The sequence below is a fragment of the Borostomias antarcticus genome, assembly GCF_949987555.1.
Source record: "Borostomias antarcticus genome assembly, chromosome: 34".
In the NCBI taxonomy this organism is placed as follows: Eukaryota; Metazoa; Chordata; class Actinopteri; order Stomiiformes; family Stomiidae; genus Borostomias; species Borostomias antarcticus.
The window spans coordinates 606,086-627,445 of NC_140267.1; the positions used below are offsets into that span (position 1 = coordinate 606,086).

Here is a 21,360-nt window from a genome sequence, read left to right on the forward strand (position 1 = left end):
ATGAATAGCTGGTCAGCATAGCCAACAAATGTGCTGAGCTACAATAGAGTAGATTATCTGCGTGACTGGCACGCTGTGATCTTAATAAGGGTGATAAGACTTACATAATGGAGGAGTGAGTCAGTTGTATCACCCTGGGACGTAACACCTGGGACACTCAGCCTGCATTCACCTTAAAAGGAATTTCACATGCTGCTATGACAGCCTGTTTCACAGACTCATCCAAGGGCAGATTACAAGCTGTGGCATAGAGTCAGATACTATTAATTAAAGACACATCCACAGCAGTTGTGGTGCCAAGAGGCCCCCGGACTTAATGACGCAGCTAAGGTGGAAAGTAGGAGACCAGGAGTTCACATTACAGCACATCTGAAACACAGGGAGCCATTGTTGATTTGTTTACCATGCAGGGAGCCATTGTTGATGTGTTTACCATGCTATGTCTTACTAAGCTCTCACTGTGACAAAGTCCTCTTTCACTCTGTGTAAAAGAAGCCCTTGTCGAGATCTGTGTAGTGTCTTGGAGGTGGCGATGTGCGTTTGACCTTAGCCTCCATCATATGATGCTCAAAGAGGTCACCTGTCACATGTCATACAAGGGACAAACTCGCTTAGGTTCCATGGTAAAGATGCCAAATATACCTCTCTCTCTCTCTCTCTCTCTTTCCATTCCATCTGCTTCGCCTGTGACTTCACTCCCGTCTCTTGAGTGTGTGCTGTCTGTCTGTGTGACTTCTCTCTCTCTCCTGTCTGGGCACGTGCAGCTGGGTAGGACCCGCCCTTGCTCACTGGATCACCCAGGAGACATCCTCCTAACCCCCAGCAGCAGCATGACTCATTCAGAGGTAGAGGCCCAGAGAAGCACACCACCTGGTAGGTGCATATGTGTGTATGTTGATGCTTGCTGCGTTGTCTACTTTAGTGCACATAGAATAGAAAGTGTATTCTTACCATATATAACCCATAGAGGAACAGAAACAGAATTTGTTTTATTGCCATGCAGTTTTTCAACGTACTAGGAATCTACTTTCAGGTATGGTGCATAACATGGAGGCATCATTGGACAGGGTGCAGGGACTGGACAGGGTGCAGGACGAGACAGGACACTCCAAAGACATTAAAGTGCAAAGAGCAAGTACAAAATGCTAGTGTAAAAAAAAAGGTTTAAGCTAAGAAAAAAACAAGGACCAAGATACATGGGGAGGCAGCCTTAAGCTTTTACGGCCTTCGAATACCCTGCCAGAAAACCTAAGAATGGCTGAAACTGGGAACTTTTAAGCAGGATCTTAAGACATACCTTTTTAATCTCGCTTTTATTGTGCAATTTTACTTCTTTTTTTTTTTTACTCATTTACATTTTTTTTTACTGCTCCTTATTTTCTATTTCTCTTTTACCATATATGTCACGTCCTGTTTAATTTTCTTATTTTATTTTTCTTAAATATGATCTACTAATAAACAGTTTTTTATTTATTCCGTAAAGCACTTAGTGCTACATTTGCTTGTATGAACATGTGCTGTATAAATAAAATTGACTTTGACTGTCTGTCCCTCTGTCGTCCTCCCTTTCTGTGTTGTCCACCTTGTCTGTCTCTCTGTCCTCTCTCTGTCTGTGTTGTCTGATGATAGATGAGATAGAGCCCCTGCAAACCAGTTTGTACAATTCCTACGCATCCACTGCTGCCGTCCACTCCGACATGTCAGAGAAAAAGGAGTCCGAGGACCCGGCCATGGAAATGGAGAGCCCCCCCCCGCTGCCTAAAGATCCGGCAGAGTCCCTGGCTGCCAGCCGCAGCCCAGAGGACTCCTACTACCTGGTGTACGCCATCTTCTTCCTGATGGGAATCAGCTCCCTGGTGCCGTTTAACTTCTTCATCACGGCCAAGGAGTACTGGGCTTTCAAGCTGAGCAACGGCACTGACCTCGCGGGACACGAAGAGCCCCGCTCTGAACTTAGAGTGAGTACGGGCGTATTGTGTGTGTCTGTGTGTATGCATTCATACATCTCTCTCACTGGCTCTCTCTTTCTCTCTCAATTCAATTCAGTTTCTGTTGGCATGACACTAAAGGGGCACAGTCACGCTGGTTTCAGTTGATATTTATTTGGATGCTTAATTCTGCGTGTAGGCCTTTTTGAAAGTTACGCTGTCAGTGTAGCGGTTTCCTCACACGGAAGATTGCAGAAAAGCTTCAAAGGGCAAATACGTGCAGTGACGTCATTGGAAGTTGTTGCCAAAGCAAAGATACAGTATATATAAACAATCAATTACAATGAAGTGACACTGAAAATTGAGAATGTCAGAAAGAATAACACAATATTAGTAATCATAATAGGGAGATAGATTGATGAGTTTTTACTATTGTATCTCCCTCTCTCTTGCTCTCTCCCCTTCTCTCTTTCTGTATGTGTACTTAGTGACAACAATGATCACATGACAACTGTGAGCTCTGAGTGTTCTTTCCATCTCACTTAGATCTGCATCTCCTATTCTACTGTTAGAGGGAGTGAATGGAAGAGTGAGTAGGAGGACATGATTGAATATCCAGTGATTTCTTGCCAACATTGTTTGAAATTAAGTTGCTTGGTATCATAAGGATAAGGAGTTCTAGGATGAAGAGCCCTATTTAATCCCATAATAGAGGGATATGGGATATATCGCCTTCACTTCATGCTTTAAAAAAAAAAAAAAAAGTTTTTAGATTAGCAACAGGCATCAATGACACAAACGTGGCACTGTATTCTTAGTAAAATTTGGTAACTGGTCTTGTAGAACATTCATCTTATAGTGACCCTGTCATTTGAAAAGTTCACACAATTGAACGGTTCACACAACATAGCATTCTTTCGAAAATAAAAGTACACAAAACTTATCCTGTAGGCCACATAGTAGACTAGAGGCGGTGCTTTCTCCATGTGTTGCATTCTCCATATTTAATACGAGCGCGTCTCCTGGCATTCTTCTGAGCAGTAACACTCTTTAGACTGAGCTTGCGTTGGCTCTCGGGTCGATAGCCCAAACAGTCTCTCTTTTGCGACACTGTGCTCCTCAAATATGTTTTTATTAGTTGTGAGCAGGGTTTGGGCAAGGTGTTTGATTGTGCCATGCTCAGTTTCCTCAGGCCTCGGAGCATTTCAGAGGGACAGGATTTGGAAAGGAAACTCATCTGACAAGTTGTCTTTATTCTGGGCTGCTAAAGAACTTTCTTCTGGGCTGCATAACACGGCAATGTCGATGTTTGCGTAAAATACCGCCAGTATAAAATATTTAGTGTGTAAATGTACACTGTGGAGGGTGCAGGGGTCCCCGCGACGCCACTGGTCAGCCCTCTGTCGGCCTTCATGGTCTGTGTTGATTGTCTAGTTATTATGCTCATTCTGAATGTTCCATCTGAACTGATAGATAGATAGATACATAGATACATAGATAGATACATAGATAGATACATAGATAGATAGATAGATACATAGATAGATAGATAGATAGATAGATACTTTATTAATCCCCTTGGGGAAATTCAATGTATCTAATAGCTCGCGGCACAACATAACATAGAACGAAACAGCAATACACAGAACGAAACAGCAATACACAACACAACGAGACAGACGGCAAATTCAATCAATCGACATATCATACAATGTGAGCCTATGATGAAAACGTGAGTAAAGTGCATGAAGTGAGTAATAAACTAATAAAAAAAATGTCGGTAGTAAATTGCACATGAAAGGGGGGGGGGGGGTCCAAGGAGGGGAAGGGGTCAGGTGAGCTCAGGTCAGCGGCCCCTGCCCTCAAATGAGCTGTTAAACAGCCTGACAAAGGACCTCCTGTGGCGTCTCAGTCCTTGAGCACGGCGCGATGAGCCGCCCACTGCGACTGCTGCTCTGCCCCACCAGGGTGTGGTGAAGGGGGTGGTGCTGCTCTGCCCCACCAGGGTGTGGTGAAGAGGGTGGTGCTGCTCTGCCCCACCAGGGTGTGGTGAAGGGGGTGGTTGGCTTGTCCATGTTGTCCAGTAGACCGACCATTACTGACCACAGTGTGACTGCTGTCCCTACTCTGCTACTCTCTCACTGCTGTGATTGCCCATTTATGGTACTTCCTTCCTGTTGTCTTCCCCTCAGGATTACTTTGAGAATTACCTGGTGATCGCCGCCACGGTGCCGTCTGTTCTGGCTCTCATCATCAACTACCTGCTGGTCAACAAGTGTGTTTTCCCTTTTTCACTACACACACACCCTCACACACTGACACATGCACACACTGACACACTGACACATGCACACACTGACACACTGACACATGCACACACTGACACACGAACGCATACACACACTGACACACGAACGCATGCACACATACACACACTGACACACGAACGCATACACACACTGACACACGAACGCATGCAAACATACACACACTGACACACGAACGCATGCACACATACACACACTGACACACGAACGCATACACACACTGACACACGAACGCATGCACACATACACACACTGACACACGAACGCATGCACACATACACACACTGACACACGAACGCATGCAAACATACACACATTGACACACGAACGCATGCACACATGCCCACACTGACACACGAACTCATGCACACACTGACACACGAACGCATGCACACACTGACACACAAACGCATGCACACATGCACACACTGACACACGAACGCATGCACACATACACACACCCTCACACACCCACACTTCCCACTGACTCAATATATCAGATTTTACAATTAGACTGATTATGAAACCATTTTATTGTTTAATGTTACAGTTTGATCATGTACACCAGGGGTGTCAAACTCAAATACACAGTGGGCCAAAATTTAAAACTTGAACAAAGTCGCGGGCCAACATTGATCAAATGAAAATTTTAATATGGACCCAAACAAGTTTTGCTTTAACATTGAATATGGAACAAGCAACGCTTATTACCATACAATATATAACTTAATAGTGCAGACATGCAAAATCAAATTTCAAATAAAAAACACATCAATGGCAGTCATTTATAAAATAAAATGTAAATAAAAATCGTATGCCTCTTTTCTATTTGCAGCCTTCTGATTTAAATATCAAAATAAACTTTTTTCACAGGCTATTAAATTTAAAAATAAAATAACAATAATAAATGAATCATGTCCAGGTCCTTGTCGTGGTGTTTCGTTTCAGTGTCATCTAATGTTGTACTCCTTAGTTATAGCCACGTTGGCTCCACAAACAAGGCAAACAGGTCTATCTTTTACATATGTAAACAGATATTCTGCCTCCCACCTGTCCAGAAAGCTTCTGTTTTCTGCCTTTCTTTTCACCATTTTTAAGAAGGGGTAACACGGTTACAGTTGTAATATGAGATTGCTATGACTACTGTCACAGAAGAGAGGGCGTTTCTGGGTCCTGTCTTGATTGACGCGCCAAAACAACAGCAGAGCATTATGGGATTTGTAGTATAAGCAGTGAATGCGCTGTATAATACTGGCGGGCCAGCTCTAGTAGTCATTTGGTATTGCCTCGCGGGCCAGAGTTTGACACCCATGATGTACACGATCAATGATATTGATTTTAAGGGCATACTAATGGTCAGTTACTGCACATAACACTCACAGCTTGTTAAGGGCCCTATTCAGCATCATTAGTTTATCAACAGCCTCTAGCTAAATATGCCATGGGAGGAAAATAAAGCTATGTAGCCTTATTAAACACACACCTCTCTGTAGGAGGGGTTTTCCACAGGGTCACAGCCTTCCTTCCCCGTCACAGCAGCCTTCCCCGTCACAGCCTTCCTTCCCCATCACAGCAGCCTTCCCCGTCACAGCCTTCCTTCCCCGTCACAGCAGCCTTCCCCGTCACAGCCTTCCTTCCCCGTCACAGCCTTCCTTCCCCGTCACAGCAGCCTTCCCCGTCACAGCCTTCCTTCCCCGTCACAGCCTTCCTTCCCCGTCACAGCCTTCCTTCCCCGTCACAGCAGCCTCCCCCGTCACAGCAGCCTTCCCCGTCACAGCAGCCTTCCCCGTCACAGCAGCCTTCCCCGTCACAGCAGCCTTCCCCGTCACAGCAGCCTTCCCCGTCACAGCAGCCTTCCCCGTCACAGCAGCCTTCCCTGTCACAGCAGGCATTCGGACACGTTGGGGCTTCTAATTTCTCTCAGGCAAGGAGCTTGTCAATACTCATACCATCTGTAAGAATTGCGATTTTTGAAAGAGGCAAGGTTCTTCTGATGAATGAAAACGGCAGCTAGCGTAACCCTCACAATTTTATTTAAAATGTAACTGCATTTTTATTTTTTGGCATTATAACTTTTCCTTGACAGCACTTTGACTTGAGAAATATTTGAATGTTTTACTTAAAGGACAATGCTAGTTTTTGACAACCTGGACCTTATTTACGACATATTATAAGACGTTTGACTCACTGAGATCACTTTGGTGTAGTTCGGAGGCATGTAGAAGAAATTTAAAATCCAGCGCGAGCCAGTATATCCATGTAATGTCAGTGGTCGGGGCACTTAGATTTTTAGAAGCTGCATTCTATTTTCTGCCGCGAAACGGTTGTTTTCATCAATCTGTCTTCATGAATCGCTAGTTGTGCTTACATAGAGCGTAGGCCTGTGGTGGGTTTTCACATGCCTCTGTAATATGATCTTTAGAAACGTCTTTCGAAACGAAATAGCTTCCTCGCACAGCGCACAATCGTTGCTCCAGCAAGCTGTGCGCATGCGTGCTGGAGCAAGTGAGGAAGCTATTTCGTTTCGAAAGACGTTTCTAAAGATCATATTACAGAGGCATGTGAAAACCCACCACAGGCCTACGCTCTATGTAAGCACAACTAGCGATTCATGAAGACAGATTGATGAAATCAACCGTTTCGCCGCAGAAAATCGATTTTTTGAAAACTGCATTCTAAGTGCCCCGACCACCGACATTACATGGATATACTGGCTCGCGCTGGATTTTGAATTTTCCTCCGAACTACACCAAAGTGATCTCGGTGAGTCAAACGTCTTATAATATGTCGTAAATAAGGTCCAGGTTGTCAAAAACGAGCATTGTCCTTTAAGTTCAGCAAACTAACTGAATTGAGAAATACTTGAAGAGAAATACTTTACTTGTTTTATTAAAGTTCAGCATGGTCACTGACTGCCTAATGGTCACACAGCGGACTGGAGTAGATCCTAAAATATGTCTTTGTAGAAAATCCATTGAGAATTGAAAACCAATTCTGGAATAGAGAATGGTTGGAATGGAGAACTGATTCTTGAATCGGATCGTGACCCCAGGAATCAGATCGTGGCTTAGTGTAATCGGAGCACCCTTAGCCACCATGCTGCATGTGAGCGATTTTGGGGTTCAGTGTCTTGCTCAAGGACACTTCGGCCCACTGTGGGAGCTGGGATCAAACCGGGGACCTTGCACTCCCCAGCGGCCGCTCATCCTCCTGAGCTATGTACCCCCCAGAAATGATTGGAAACTCAAGATTTCCAGTTCAAGTTCAAAATGTGTATTTATCCCATTGCTGGGCAATTTGGGTAGCAAGTGAGTAAAAACATAAAAACAAGTGATACAACATGACAACATGACACAACAAAATACAATACAAGTGCAATACAATTATCTCATCAGTGACCATCATCATCACATCGTCCATCACCGCCACCACCCCATCAACATCATCATCGTCGTCATCATCATCCCCACCACCATCTCTAACCATCTAATCCATGTCGTAGACCGAGGCCAGCTGCCCCAGTGGCAGGAGCAGGTCGACTAACGACTTCACAGAGTTGGACTTACTTATGAAGAGATTCGAGCTGAAGGTGCCCACCCCCTTGCGACCACAGGACAGAGGGGTTGAGGAGACCAAGAAGAGCGACATCATCAACAATCTTTGTCCTCTTATGCCACCAAACAGGAGGGTGTTCTGGTCTTCACTGCCTGTGAGCAACGTTGTGGAGGATGAGGAGTAAGAACCATATGAAATGAAATGTACCATCTTATGTAGCAGTATTCTACACCATCAACACACTCCTCAAGTCAATGAACACTATCTCACACTCCTTCTCTGTTGACAAACACCACAATATCAACCAAGCTCCCCCTTACCTCTCTGATCTCCACCACCCTGTGCCCTCCCAGCGCTACGATGCCTCTGGGAAACTCAGCCCAGATCTGTTAATGCTAACCTCCTGCAAACCCCCAAATGAAGCACCAGATCTGGGGTGAGGGCTTTCTCAGTTGCTGCCTTTTTGCTTCATAGGGCAGTACAGTAAGCTGACCAGTCAATGCAATCAATGTATTTTGTCATAGAATTTACAACTGGCCTCAAGACCTTTCTATTCCAAACACCTTTGTCCAACCGTTCACATAGCTGTGCTAACCTTCAGGATGGCCTCCAGGAGGCCACACACCTAGAAATCTGTCTACACCAGAATAACCATCCTTTGTCCCTTTGTCTCCAAGAAATTGCCTCCTTTTCCCATGTCACATGTATTCTCGGCCACGCCTGCCATTTCATATGACGTACAATGGGTTAGCCAATCACATCCTGGAAGCGCCGTACCTGTGTTTTGCTTGAATATAAGGCAGCGCAAGATCAGGAGGCGGCACTTCTTTGGATGAACCACTCATGTTGCGTTGTCCAGGAAGTCCTTGCGCTCGTATTGTTTTCTCAATAAACCAGACTTAACCTTTTGAGCGAATCTTGGTAAATCCTGTTTGACTAGATCAGTTAAATCCATTACAATTTCTACAGTATCCAAATCTACAGTATACTGTTCTGTACCTGTCTTTCTTTCGCTACTGGTATAGCCTACATCCTACTTTCAATTTCGCTAAAATAGCATTTCTTAAAATGTAGCCTATTACATTGTGATGCTTTTATTTTCCTGTTTCAAAAGCAAGACATTTAGAGTGCTATTTCGGATAGCTAGCCTAGTGGAGTAGGAGAGAATGTGCGTCGTTATCTAAGTCTTTTCACGACCGAGGACCGAATGATATTCATTGAACAATCAAATCATCTCTAACATTGAAACTAATAGATCTTCCCTGTCTTTCTGTGGCATTCTACCAGCTACCATCAAACACTGAAAATACAGGTCCTCAATTTATTTATATTAGGCTAGCCTATCCAACTGTACCACTCCAATAAATGTTGAATGTACTTTTATTCTTTAAGTTTTACAGAATACAGTGTCCACACATGCATAGCCTAACACGCAGTGATCAACAACGGGCCCTGGTGAGAATTGTCACACACAAAATACAATAAGTGTATTAATAAAAGTGTAAATGTCCAGCCATCCAACCAACGCCAACAGTCATCAACAAATCCATCCCTGTTTGTCTGGTGCACACGAAAAATATACCCTTGATTGCTATAGCTCAAAGTTGTAAATCACCCATTTGAAATGCTCTTTAATGGTGGTGTGATGCATTTTTGGGCATGTTAAGAGGTTTGAACAAATCTTTAATTTTGCATGTATAATCGAGGATAATTTTCCCTGTTCGAAAGGGTAGCCATGGACATCGATCCGCGCTAATGTAATGGCTTCGGTCTTCAGTTGTCGTCGCAGGACAGCTCATTACGGCAGTGGTGCTGTATTGTTCTGTGATTGACAACAACCCCCATGTCACAGTAATATTCTGATATCATTGGTAGACCTGCCTCCTGCAATGTCTTGATCCGCGCACTTTGCTGAGCTGAAATCTTGGGTCATCTTGTTTTAATCACAGTATTTATTTGTCATACTTCTGTGACGTGAAAGGCATTCAAGCGCTGGTTAAATGGTAGTTAAAGATAAAATAGCCTTTAGGCAAAACTTGTTTGCATGTATTAGGTTGGACTTTGACTTGTGTCTGTTGGCTGAATGACTTTCATTGTGAAAAGATGGGGCCTATTATATATATATATATAAATATATATATATATATTTTTTTTTTTTTTTTTTTTCTGATAGGATTGATTTTTGAAATAAATTACTCATTTTGGAATTACATTGGTCTCCGACATTGCAGGGTTATTTTGACAGTAGTGAATTATTGATTGGCTCTCTAGGTTAGGATTCTAGCTTCTGATTGACTGGCTAGGTTGTCAGATCCATGGCTTGACATGCTTAACTAGCTCGCCAATCACCACCAACAAACCTGGACTAGACTATTGCAACACCCCTCCCCCTGCTACATTGTCTTTTATATTAAAATAAACTGGATGGACGTGTTTCCTAGCCCAACCAATCTTCAGTGGGCTAATGGATTGTGGAGGAAGGGGGTGCTTCTAATGTTAGCGGGTGCTTTGTGGCCATGACCGCTTCATTCCATTTACATTTTTTGCCAGTCTGCTGCAGGTGTTGGGCTGAATTCACTAGTTTGATTGATAGATGGATGGATTTTAACATCCAAAGTATTGTGCAAGTATTGTGTCGGCCTATGTGTAAGAGATGAATGGTTGTAACCAGTGCCGGGGATCTGTATCCAACTTTGGGGGGGACATTTACATTGAAATTTTGCAAGAGTATTTTTTTGGGGGGACATCTTCCTACGTGGCTGTATGTTCATTTCAATGCCACTACCCCAATCTAAATATTGGGGGGGACATGTCCCCCCTGACCCCCCCAGGATGCCCGCCCCTGGTTGTAACGATGAACTCAGCCAGGTAGATTATCAGCATTTATCACCAGCCTCAATTTATGCTCGCGTGAGGACTTTCCTCTACGTGTTGCCATTAATTTAAACCACCATCTCATCTAGGCTACTTTGTGTGGCTGCATTTTTACCTTTATGCTTTCATTTGGCTCGCTTGAAGGGCTGACTGACGGACAGACAGCAGCGCGTAGCTCAAATGGAGCAGCTCCGCTTCGGCTCAAACTGTATTTTCAGATAACGTTAGCAACACAAGGCCAATTTATCATATTCATTTTTTACTTGTCCGATCAGACGACTGCATGAAGCATTCCTCTTGTCCAAACAGAGTTTACTGGTCCCTGGGAAGCGGGCGAAACTGTTAGCCTACTACAGGTAGCTTGCCTTGTTCCTTAATCCCCCGTTGTGAATCATGGCTAGCCGGCAATAACCTAGCCTACCTGACTGGTCTCATCATTCTCCTCTCCCTTCCTCTTCAAAAATCATCATATGTCCATCTGGAAAATTGTATTGATATATTAGGTTATAGGATCCGCTAGTTGTCATCAGGGAATTATAGAACCAAAGGCTTTACCAACGTGCTTGAGATGGGCAGGAGCTGTCGGCACGTCTAACTGTAGCTATAACGGCACTTAGATTACTTACATAAATGTATTTTAGACAGTAGGCTAGGCATTTTGAGGAGTAGGCCAGCACCAGTGTTTGGCCCAGTTCAAACACTGGTTAACACTATGGTAATATTTGAGCGTCAATAGCCTACCTATCTTTCGTTGTAACCTCATGCCGCTCACTGGAGAAAAAATCCCTTCACGCGCCGAGTCTTACGATCACCTCAGAAAGGAGCAGCATGGAGGCACAGAGCGCGCGGCCTATAGGCTCTTATATTGAACATAAATAGTCCTAATGTGGGCGCAACAGTGGTTTTGAAAGCGCATTTAGGCAGAAATATTTAGAAAGTTTAAGATGTTTAATTTAAGACTTTTATATATATACAGTATAGCCTAATTTGTATTTATTGTTTTTTGTATCAAATGTTTGGCGTGGGTTAGGGTTAGGGTGGCGGTGCGCCACAGCAACACCTTACCAGCGGAAACGTTGAGAACACTCCTTGGTCCAATTCCGTACAGTAGTTCAGCCTGTGTCCACGTAGTTGGTAGCTAACTGGTACAGTAGGTAGCTAGCTGACCCATGACCCCTGATGTCTGACTCCGTACAGTAGTTCAGCCTGTGTCCACGTAGTTGGTAGCTAACTGGTACAGTAGGTAGCTAGCTGACCCATGACCCCTGATGTCTGACTCCGTACAGTAGTTCAGCCTGTGTCCACGTAGTTGGTAGCTAACTGGTACAGTAGGTAGCTAGCTGACCCATGACCCCTGATGTCTGACTCCGTACAGTAGTTCAGCCTGTGTCCACGTAGTTGGTAGCTAACTGGTACAGTAGGTAGCTAGCTGACCCATGACCCCTGATGTCTGATCCCTGTGTCACGTGGATGATGTTTGTGTACGGTGCATGTCTAGCCTACAATAGAGTTCCTGAGCGGAAGCCGTCCCATGGGACCATAATTCGGAAAAACTATGTATGAGTCGATGGCAATGAATCATTTCTTGATCCCGTTTGAATTGTGCCATGATCACGTGATAAATAAATTATTTTTTTCACGCCGTTCACTATCATTCGTATTTTCGCAATGCCGGTTTTCTCTTCCTGCTTCCGCTTAGGTACTCCACTATACCACAATGCAACGCTGTCATGTTTTACCGAAGGAGAAGAAGTGAAGAAGACGGTAGCTATCAGTAGCTAAAGCAGTTAGCTAACGTTCCAATAATTGCAACAACCCTACTTCGCCCTTTGAGCTTTTGTCATGGGCCAGTCCCAGCCTTCCCTATCACTATTGCAGCTCCGTGACTAATTTTATGAACCACGTCAAATGGCAGTTGAACATTTTAGCCAAGACAAAGGCATATCTCTCCCTAAAAGATCTAGAGAGGGTAGTTCACACTTTCAATACCTCGCATCTTGACTACTGCAACTCCTTGTATGTGGGCATTGACCAGTCCTCACTCAGACGCCTGCAGCTTGTCCAAAATGCAGCTGCTCGCCTCCTCCACTGGCTCCCCGTCTGCTTTTGAATACATTTTAAGCTTCTGGTATTTGTTTTCAAAGCTCTGTTTTCAATGGACTTAAGGTTGGCTGACCAGTTGCTACTGGGCATTGTTGTGATTTAATTGGATTCAGCTCCCTTGTATTTAATCATCTCATTGTATTGTATAAACTACCTAGTCAGCAAACACTGATGTGGCAAAACACTGATGTCAAAGCAATACATTGCGATATTTGGACCTTTACAAACATGTCTGGTGATAATTCTCCAATAAGATTTACTAAAAGTAAGCTGAATCGTCCAAACAGTCTACTCAGAAAGATAATACATTGACATTTATTACCTTTTAAAACTCGCGCCCCCGGGACGCAGCATTCAGTCGAAGTGTGCATGCGCTTGTGCTTAAACAACACCGTAGTAGCTAACTATTCCGGCGTCTATAGATAGGAGATAGGGACAGAGAGAGAGAGACAAACAGGTGCACATTGATGGAAAGTCCCGGTGTAACAGGACAGATAAACCCACCTCCTGAAAGTGTCCTAGGACAGATTAACCCTCAGGGGTTAAAATATCCTAGGACACCAGACTAGAGACTGGGTCGCGATCGGACCGGACTGGTGAATAGCCCCCGGCGTACATTACGACAGTTGAGTAATTGTGGCAGACTAGGCATGGACAACCCGCGACATCAGCGGCTCATGAATGAAACCCAGTGGCCGGCGGCGGAGGCAACGCTTCAAATGGACTTCCCAACTCCCAACGCAAGCCATGCAAGCAACGCGACGCAACTGAACCATACGCAAATATGGCACAACGGTGCTACAGAGGGACGTCCTCCTCGGCCTCGGAAGCCGGCGCCCCACGACGCCACTAAACAGACCCCCAAATCACGGACCGGAGAGGAAGACGCGGGCAGCAGGTAGCAAAAAAAACGCACCAACACAGACATGAGCACGGAACACAAGAGCAGAGGACGCGGAAGCAGCGAGGATATCGCAGGCAGCAGGTAGCAAACGCACTAAAACACGAACGCAAGAGCAGAGAACGCGGAAGCAGCGAGCGCGCAGATACGAGCGATCAGCAGTAATGGCAGAGCGGACGCCAGAGCAGAGAACGCGGAAGCAGCGAGCATGCAAATGCACAACCAGCAGTAATGGCAAGCGCGAACAATGACATGTTTTGACAGCTTAAATACATGTGCTCTAGCGAGCTGAACCAATGCTATGACAGCTGACAGTCAGCTGGTGGTTAGCGTCATAGGGGGTGTGAATGATTAACCTCTGCCGATTACCCCGGCCGTGACGTTCGTGCCTCACCTGAAGTTACGTCGGAGACTTCATTAGTAGTAGTAATCCTAATAGTAGTAGTAGTAGTAGTAGTAGTAGTAATATTATTAGTAGTACTAATATAAGTATGAATAGTAGTAGTAGTAGTGGTAGTAATAACAATAGTAGTGGTCCTTGTTGAAGAGTAGGCTACTGACCTTTCGACCTCAAGGTGATGGCTTATTATGTCCCTACCACGGCTTATAGAACCTCACCACCAGGTTTTATTGTTATCCGTGGCTCATGAATCTAATATGTTATTGCTTAAACTACCATCACATGAGGCAATCAGTCACAGTCTCTCTTAAAATGCTTCTCCCAATTCTCTCTCCCAAATGTGTGTGTGCTCCAATGCGCTCTCTCTGTCAGAGACTTGATTTAGACCTGTTCGTGCTCACAGTTCAAAGGTCAACTCCTCAGTGTCAACTCACACACACGCATTCCTCTTCAACCTCCCTCTCCGGAGGAAAGGCCCAGGTTAGACCCTCTTTAGTCCACCTGGGTGGACGGGCCTAATCGCCCTGCTGTAAGACCTTTAAGATAAATCTCAATCATCAATTCAATGCAATATCAAGCAAGATATATCAATACTCACCAAACCAATAAAGGTGAGGAGAAAATATCTGATGCAAGGGTAAAAATCTTTATATAAAATTTGATGTTATACACAGGTTATACAGATAATCCAGTTACATGAAAAATACAGGTTACAAAAGAAAAAACATGAAAGAGAATAGCTCCCAGGTCTCCAGGCTCTGACTTCTTCCACGCCTCTGTTGGTGGAAAGAAAAGTCTGACTTGCTCCATTCCTCTGTTGATGGACAGAAGAAGTGTCTCTCTCTCCTCGCGAGCTGTTTTTTGAACCCCCTTCCAGGAGGGCAGGGTGTTGACGTCACGTCTCTTCGGGGTGAACACAGTCCTTCTCTCCTCCCTGGCAGATGAACAATCCCTGCATTCAACATCTAATCTCTCTCTCGACCAAAGCAGGACATCACAGAATAAATGTCTAATTAACATATTATTAAATATCTTACTTTAAGCATTACCTATATACTCAAACAGTTGATACATGGATACATTCTCCAATCATTACATTGTCATGATTATAATACTGTCTCACACGTATACAAGGTTACATAGTTGATCTTGACTAAGAACAGATACATGACTTATAAATGTCGACTTCTACTTTAAGTGATTACATTTCCAATAAATGCACTTATTTATACACTCTAAACAGTGTTACTTGCTTGATTACACCTTCTCTTTTTAACATCTATTATTCGCAACCTCATACAGGAAAGTTGTTTGTCTTCAGGCAGTTCATCCATCACTATCCCTTTGTTCCTTCTGATAAGCGCCAGCCCCTGGCGAGAGAGAGGTGGGGGGGGTCCTCATCACCAGAGCTAGCCGGGCCCTTGTCAGTTCCATGTGTGTGTGGACCATTCATTATTCATCCATCCATAAATTTTTTCGAGGGATCCGCTTCTAATATTAATTACTACCTTTCCGGCCTGTCCCAGGTGCTTGGGCCGAATCTGCCCCCGTAGGCCTCTCGTCTCTCATGTCTCTCTTGGGCCTGATGTTCCTCTCGTCTCTCATGTCTTTCTTGGGCCTGATGTTCCTCTCGTCTCTCATGTCTCTCTTGGGCCTGATGTTCCTCTCGTCTCTCATGTGTGACTCTTGGGCCTGATGTTCCTCTCGTCTCTCATGTCTCTCTTGGGCCTGATGTTCCTCTCGTCTCTCATGTCTCTCTTGGGCCTGATGTTCCTCTCGTCTCTCATGTCTCTCTTGGGCCTGATGTTCCTCTCGTCTCTCATGTGTGACTCTTGGGCCTGATGTTCCTCTCGTCTCTCATGTGTGACTCTTGGGCCTGATGTTCCTCTCGTCTCTCATGTCTCTCTTGGGTCTGATGTTCCAGCCCTTGGTGCACTTGACAGTCCACCTCATTCCTGACTGGTGGTCGGGATCACTACAGTCCTGCTTCTACTAGTAGTAGTAATAGTAGTACTACTAGTAGTAATAGCAGTAGGCTAGTAGTAATAGCAGTAGGCTAGTAGTAATATTAGTAGGCTAGTAGTAGTGGTGGTAGTAGTCGGGTTGTTGTAGTAATAATAGTATAGCCCGAGGTATGAGTGTGGGGATATAGTCTGTCCTAGGATTAACTATACCCAGGGGTTGAAGTGTCCTAGGAGTCTTTAACCCCCGGTAGTTAGTCTGCCCTAGGACATTTGAACCCCTGGCCAGTCTGAGTGTGGGGGGTATAGTCTGTCCTAGGATAAACTATAGCCCGGGGGTAAAGTGTCCTAGGACCCCTGGCCTGATTATTGTGGGGTTAATCGGTCCTAGGGGGTTAGTCTGTCCTAGGACACTTTAACCCCCTGGGGTTAAAGCGTTGGGGGGGTTAATCTGTCCTGTTACACCGGGTCAAGTGAGGACATGTACTTGTCATGGGTATATAAGGCTTTGCCCTGATGATAGAAATGTGTTGACTTCTCGAGAGCCCACCGGTTTTACGGCTGTATTCATTGAAGGAGCAATAAAGCCTGTTATATCGGACTCTGTTTTTCTAAGAAAGTGCCTTTCGTATTTGGACTCTGAATTATTTTGACTTCTGATTGAGAACTTAGAGAATTTTTACCAACAGCATGCTAAAGACCAGAGGTGACCGAGCCTTTGCGGCGGCTACTCCTAGGTTCTGGAACAGCTTGCTCCTCCAAATTAGATCCGCCTAGACCATAGAGGTTTTAAAAATCTTTATTGAATACCCACTCTTTCTCCCTGGCCTTCAATTTTAGTTGAGCATGACTACCAGGCAAGTGTGTGTATTGTCTTTGTGTGTATTGTTGAAGTTTGTAGTATTATTGTCACCTAACTGTACATCACTTTGGTAGACCACAGTCGTTTTTAAATCTGCTCTATAAATTAAAGTTTGATTTGATTTGAAAAGACAATAAAGATAGTTGACTGCCTCTTGGCAAAGGTGCAAATGTATTACTTTATAGCACAGCATCTACACCTATGATACTCAAGTGTGTGTGTGTGTGTGTGTGTGCGACTGTGTGCGCACATGTATGTTTTACTAGATTGTCCCCCGACCAGCGGATCCTGTCCTCTCTGGTCATCATGCTGGTGGTGTTCATCGCGACCACTGTGATGGTGAAGATCGATGTGTCCGGCGACACCGTCGGGTTCTTCGCCGGGACTCTGGCCAGCGTGGTCGTGATCAACGGAGCCTCCAACCTGTTCGCTGGCAGTGTGTTTGGCATCAGCGCACGCTTCCCCATGAGGATATCTCAGGCACTTATATCAGGTACCACACAGATGGCTGTTTCTTTTGTTTACATTGATCAGAATAGAAAAAATTCAGTTCCCTTTGAGGGTTTTGTATTTGTACAGTACTACCTCACCTGTAAAGCTTGGTTCACATACATCAGCTGAGTTTCATGTGAGACATGACAAAATCTTGAAATGGCTGTCTCAGAACCTCCAACTTCCCAAACTGGCAGTCACTCACGAAACAATCGAATTTCGCTCTAAAACTGCTTACAACCATCTTATCTATTGTATGTAAACTTGGCTTAAGAAGCATGACAAGACATACAATGTCATAGCCCAACCCTAGAGATCAGTGAAGCAACCTTTCCCCCATCACCCTCCTTCTGTCCCAGGCCAGGGTATGGGGGGCACCCTGAGCGCCGTGGCATCTGTGGTGGACCTGGCAGCTGCCAAGGATGTGACAGACAGCGCCCTAGCCTTCTTCCTGACGGCTGACGTCTTCATTCTCCTCTGCATCATCTTGTACCTCATGCTACCCAAACTGGATTACTCGCGGTCAGTATCACACACAAACACACCTACACACACACAAACGCACATAACATGACCGTATGCATTCCTACTGCGTCCTCTATTACTCAGTCCCAGCCAGAGGGAGATTAGTGGGGAAGAGTAGAGGAGAAAACGGGGAAGTGTGACTGTAGTGAGTTTCATCCACCAAAACCACAGTTGGTTGAAAACAGCCACTTCCCGAAACTATCCCAGGACTGAAACTCTGTGTGATGACAACCCAACCATGTTTCTGTTGACGTGAGTAGCTTTAGCAAAACCCATTTTGTAGAACATTGGCCTTCACCTCAAAGCAGCGTCACCAATTCAATATCAGCAAAGAAATTGTACGACAGAATATTTTCCTTTTTAACTGGACAACCTGTGTATTAAATGAGCTCATACTACATACATTCACACTCGTTTTCCCTTGTCTTTTCCAGGCACTACATGCTGGCAAATTGTCCTGACCCGGGAGCACTCCCCAAGGGATCCCTGCCCCAGGTCGAGGGGGGTGGGCCCAGGGAGCCGGCGAGCTCGGTGCCCCCCCTGATGCCCATCCTGAGCAAAACCTGGGTGCTGGGTCTCTGCGTCTTCTATGTGTTCAACGTGTCCATCATGGCATTCCCCGCCGTTTCCTCGGGCATCCAGTCGGTGGACAAGGACTCGGGAAGTCCTTTGACCAACACCTACTTTGTGCCGCTCATCAGTTTCTTCCTCTACAACCTTTCAGACTACTGCGGGCGGCAGGCCACGGCCTGGATGCAGGTTCCTGGGCCCACCAGCAAGTGGCTCCCTTTCTTGGTGGTGTTGCGCAGCGTCCTGGTCCCACTGCTCATGTTCTGCAACTACCAGCCCAGAGACCACCTCCACACGGTGGTCTTCCAGCATGACGTCTTCCCTGTGGTCTTCATCTGCCTGCTGGGCATCTCCAACGGGTACCTGGGCACCCTGCTCATGATCTATGGGCCCCAGGCGGTGGACAGGGACCTGGTCGAGGCCACAGGCGTGGTCATGACCTTCTTCCTGACCCTGGGGTTGGCCACGGGCTCGGCCCTCTCTGTGCTGATCGTCCACTCCATCTGAACACCAGAGAGGCATGATGAAACAAATAAAAGGCCTGTGCACATGGTTACCTCTTCATTTTCTAAATGTGCTAGCGTGCAGAAATTAAGTTAGCCTAATCATGTGTGGGATAGCAGTACTTTTATTTATTTATTCCCACATTACCAAAGAAAAGAAAACATTTTACAGCAGAGGTGGCAGTAACAGTTGGCATGAGTGAATGGGTCCCCCATAGCAAGCTACTGAAAGCTTTTGGGAGGGGGCCCAAGGTTCAATGGAAAGTTTCAAAAATGCGGTATACAGTGGTACAGCATACATTTAGACATAAATTAGACACATACATAGATACAATCATACACAGTCATCCCAGTACATCCTTATGCCACAGTGATATGCTAAACATAGGTTAATAGCAATTCTTTATTCAGGTTTCTTTTAAATGTGGAGATAGAACACAAGATCTTTAGTCCAACATCAAGTTTGTTCCAAATCTGTGGCCCCCTGCACACGACACTTATACTGGTACATGAAAGTAGTCGATGTTTACCTGATATAAGGTATTTGTTCCTAGTGAGATGTGAATGCTGGGGGCGGCAGATGGGAACAAGATCATATCATCTGTGGTTCAGACGATTGACAATTTGAAACATTAAACAAGCATTATCATGGTAGACATTGAACTCGGGAAGTTACATTGAACATTGAACTTAGAAGCCCATAACGAGGGAATAAAGGGCGGGTGGGAGCATTTCCTTCTGACCACGACAGAGCCTGTATGACTTTCTTTTGTAAAGACTCTAATTTTTGAAAGTGGCTGGGGAAGGTATTGCACCATATGACATTACAGTAATTCAAGTGTGGTTCAAAGAGGGTTTTGTACAAGGTGAGAAGAGCAGATAGAGGAAGAAGATGCCTGAGCTTGAAAAACAAACCAACATACTTGGACAGTTTCTTTATCAGATGGTCAATGTGGCATTTAAAATTTACAAATTCATCGATGAGGACCCCCAGGAATTTTGTGGACTTTACTCTTTTTATCTCCTGCCCGTTTATTTTAATATGTAGATGTTCGGTATTCATTTGATTTTTGTTTGAGCGAAATAAAATAAAATTTGTTTTGCTTATATTAAGTGATAGTTTATTACATTTAAACCAGGTGTCTACTTTAATTAACTCTGTATTTGCTGTATCTTGTAGGATAAGTGGGCTCCTATGTGGTGAACAAATTTGTGTCATCAGCAAAAATTACTTTATGGAATATGTTGGAGGAATTTACAAAATCATGAATGATGAAGATAAATAAGGGTGTTCACACCTACACATTTGATCCGTTTGGAATCGGACTATTGGACCCAAAAAGTTTGCTCCTCTTCGTTTGGAGAGGTGTGAACGCGTATTCGAACATGGTCCCCGGATCAAACAACCGAACCATGGTCCGCCTAAAAAGCAAGGACTCGGCCCGCTTCAAAAGGGACCATGCTTCGGTTCGCTTTTGGTGTGAACGCGCATCGGACTATCCGTAGGACCCAAACAAAGAGCATGTCTCCTGTGTGATAGGTACACGGAGAAGGTCTCGTCGGCATCCATCAGGGCCCGTATTCTGCGTCGGTACCAACTCCTACGACTCCTTTGCATTTAAAAAAGCAGCGCGCCTTCATTGTTTACACGCGTCCATATTCCGTCATGCTCATATTGGGCCGCCGTTGTTATTTGGCCAGAGCACCACATAATCACAAGTAGCGCCAGTATGGTAAATGCAATGCGCTGTTGCGGCTCCATTGTAACAGTGATTGCTCTAATTACAAGCGGTTAATGATAGATTTTCCCTCGTAATTTTTCTAGCCAATAGATGAGCAACCTGTACGACCGCATGACATTTGTTTACATGTGTTGGTTCGATTACACACATGACTGTGTGAACGTGAACCAGACCCCAAAAAACTACAACAATGTTGCAACTTCACTCATTTGGTATGGTCCTTGGTTCGGACTTTCTGGTGTGATCACAACCTAAGAGTGGCCCCAAAATGGAACCCTGGGGGACCCCAAAGTTAATGGGCTTGCAAGGGGAATTATAATCATTGATATTGACATACTGTTGCCTGCCATATAGATAGCTACTGAACCAATCAAGTGGTAGACCTCTGATACCATAATGATGTAATTTGTTCAACAAGATATCAAAATCAATGGTATCAAAAGTCTTTGATAGATCAAGAAAAATACCGACCCTAGTTACCTTCTTCAATGCAATCATTAATGCTTTCAACACGGTCAAGTATTGCCATACAGGTTGTGCTCTTTTTTCTGAAACCAAATTGAGATGGAACGAGAATATTATGTTTATCAAGATAGCCATGTACTGTAGTCTATACT

General features: G+C 44.7%; 1 protein-coding gene across 1 annotated transcript; it reads left to right on the plus strand.

Moving 5' to 3' along the window:
* Positions 1-1,697: 1,697 nt before the first annotated feature.
* On the plus strand, positions 1,698-19,005 carry LOC311327779 (equilibrative nucleoside transporter 3-like; the record flags this gene model as incomplete). The annotated part of the gene is made up of 5 exons (XM_084460883.1): positions 1,698-1,958; positions 4,121-4,203; positions 17,178-17,404; positions 17,763-17,925; positions 18,363-19,005. 5 exons carry the CDS (start codon positions 1,698-1,700, stop codon positions 19,003-19,005), a joined length of 1,377 nt encoding a protein of 458 aa, XP_084317009.1.
* Positions 19,006-21,360: the final 2,355 nt, after the last annotated feature.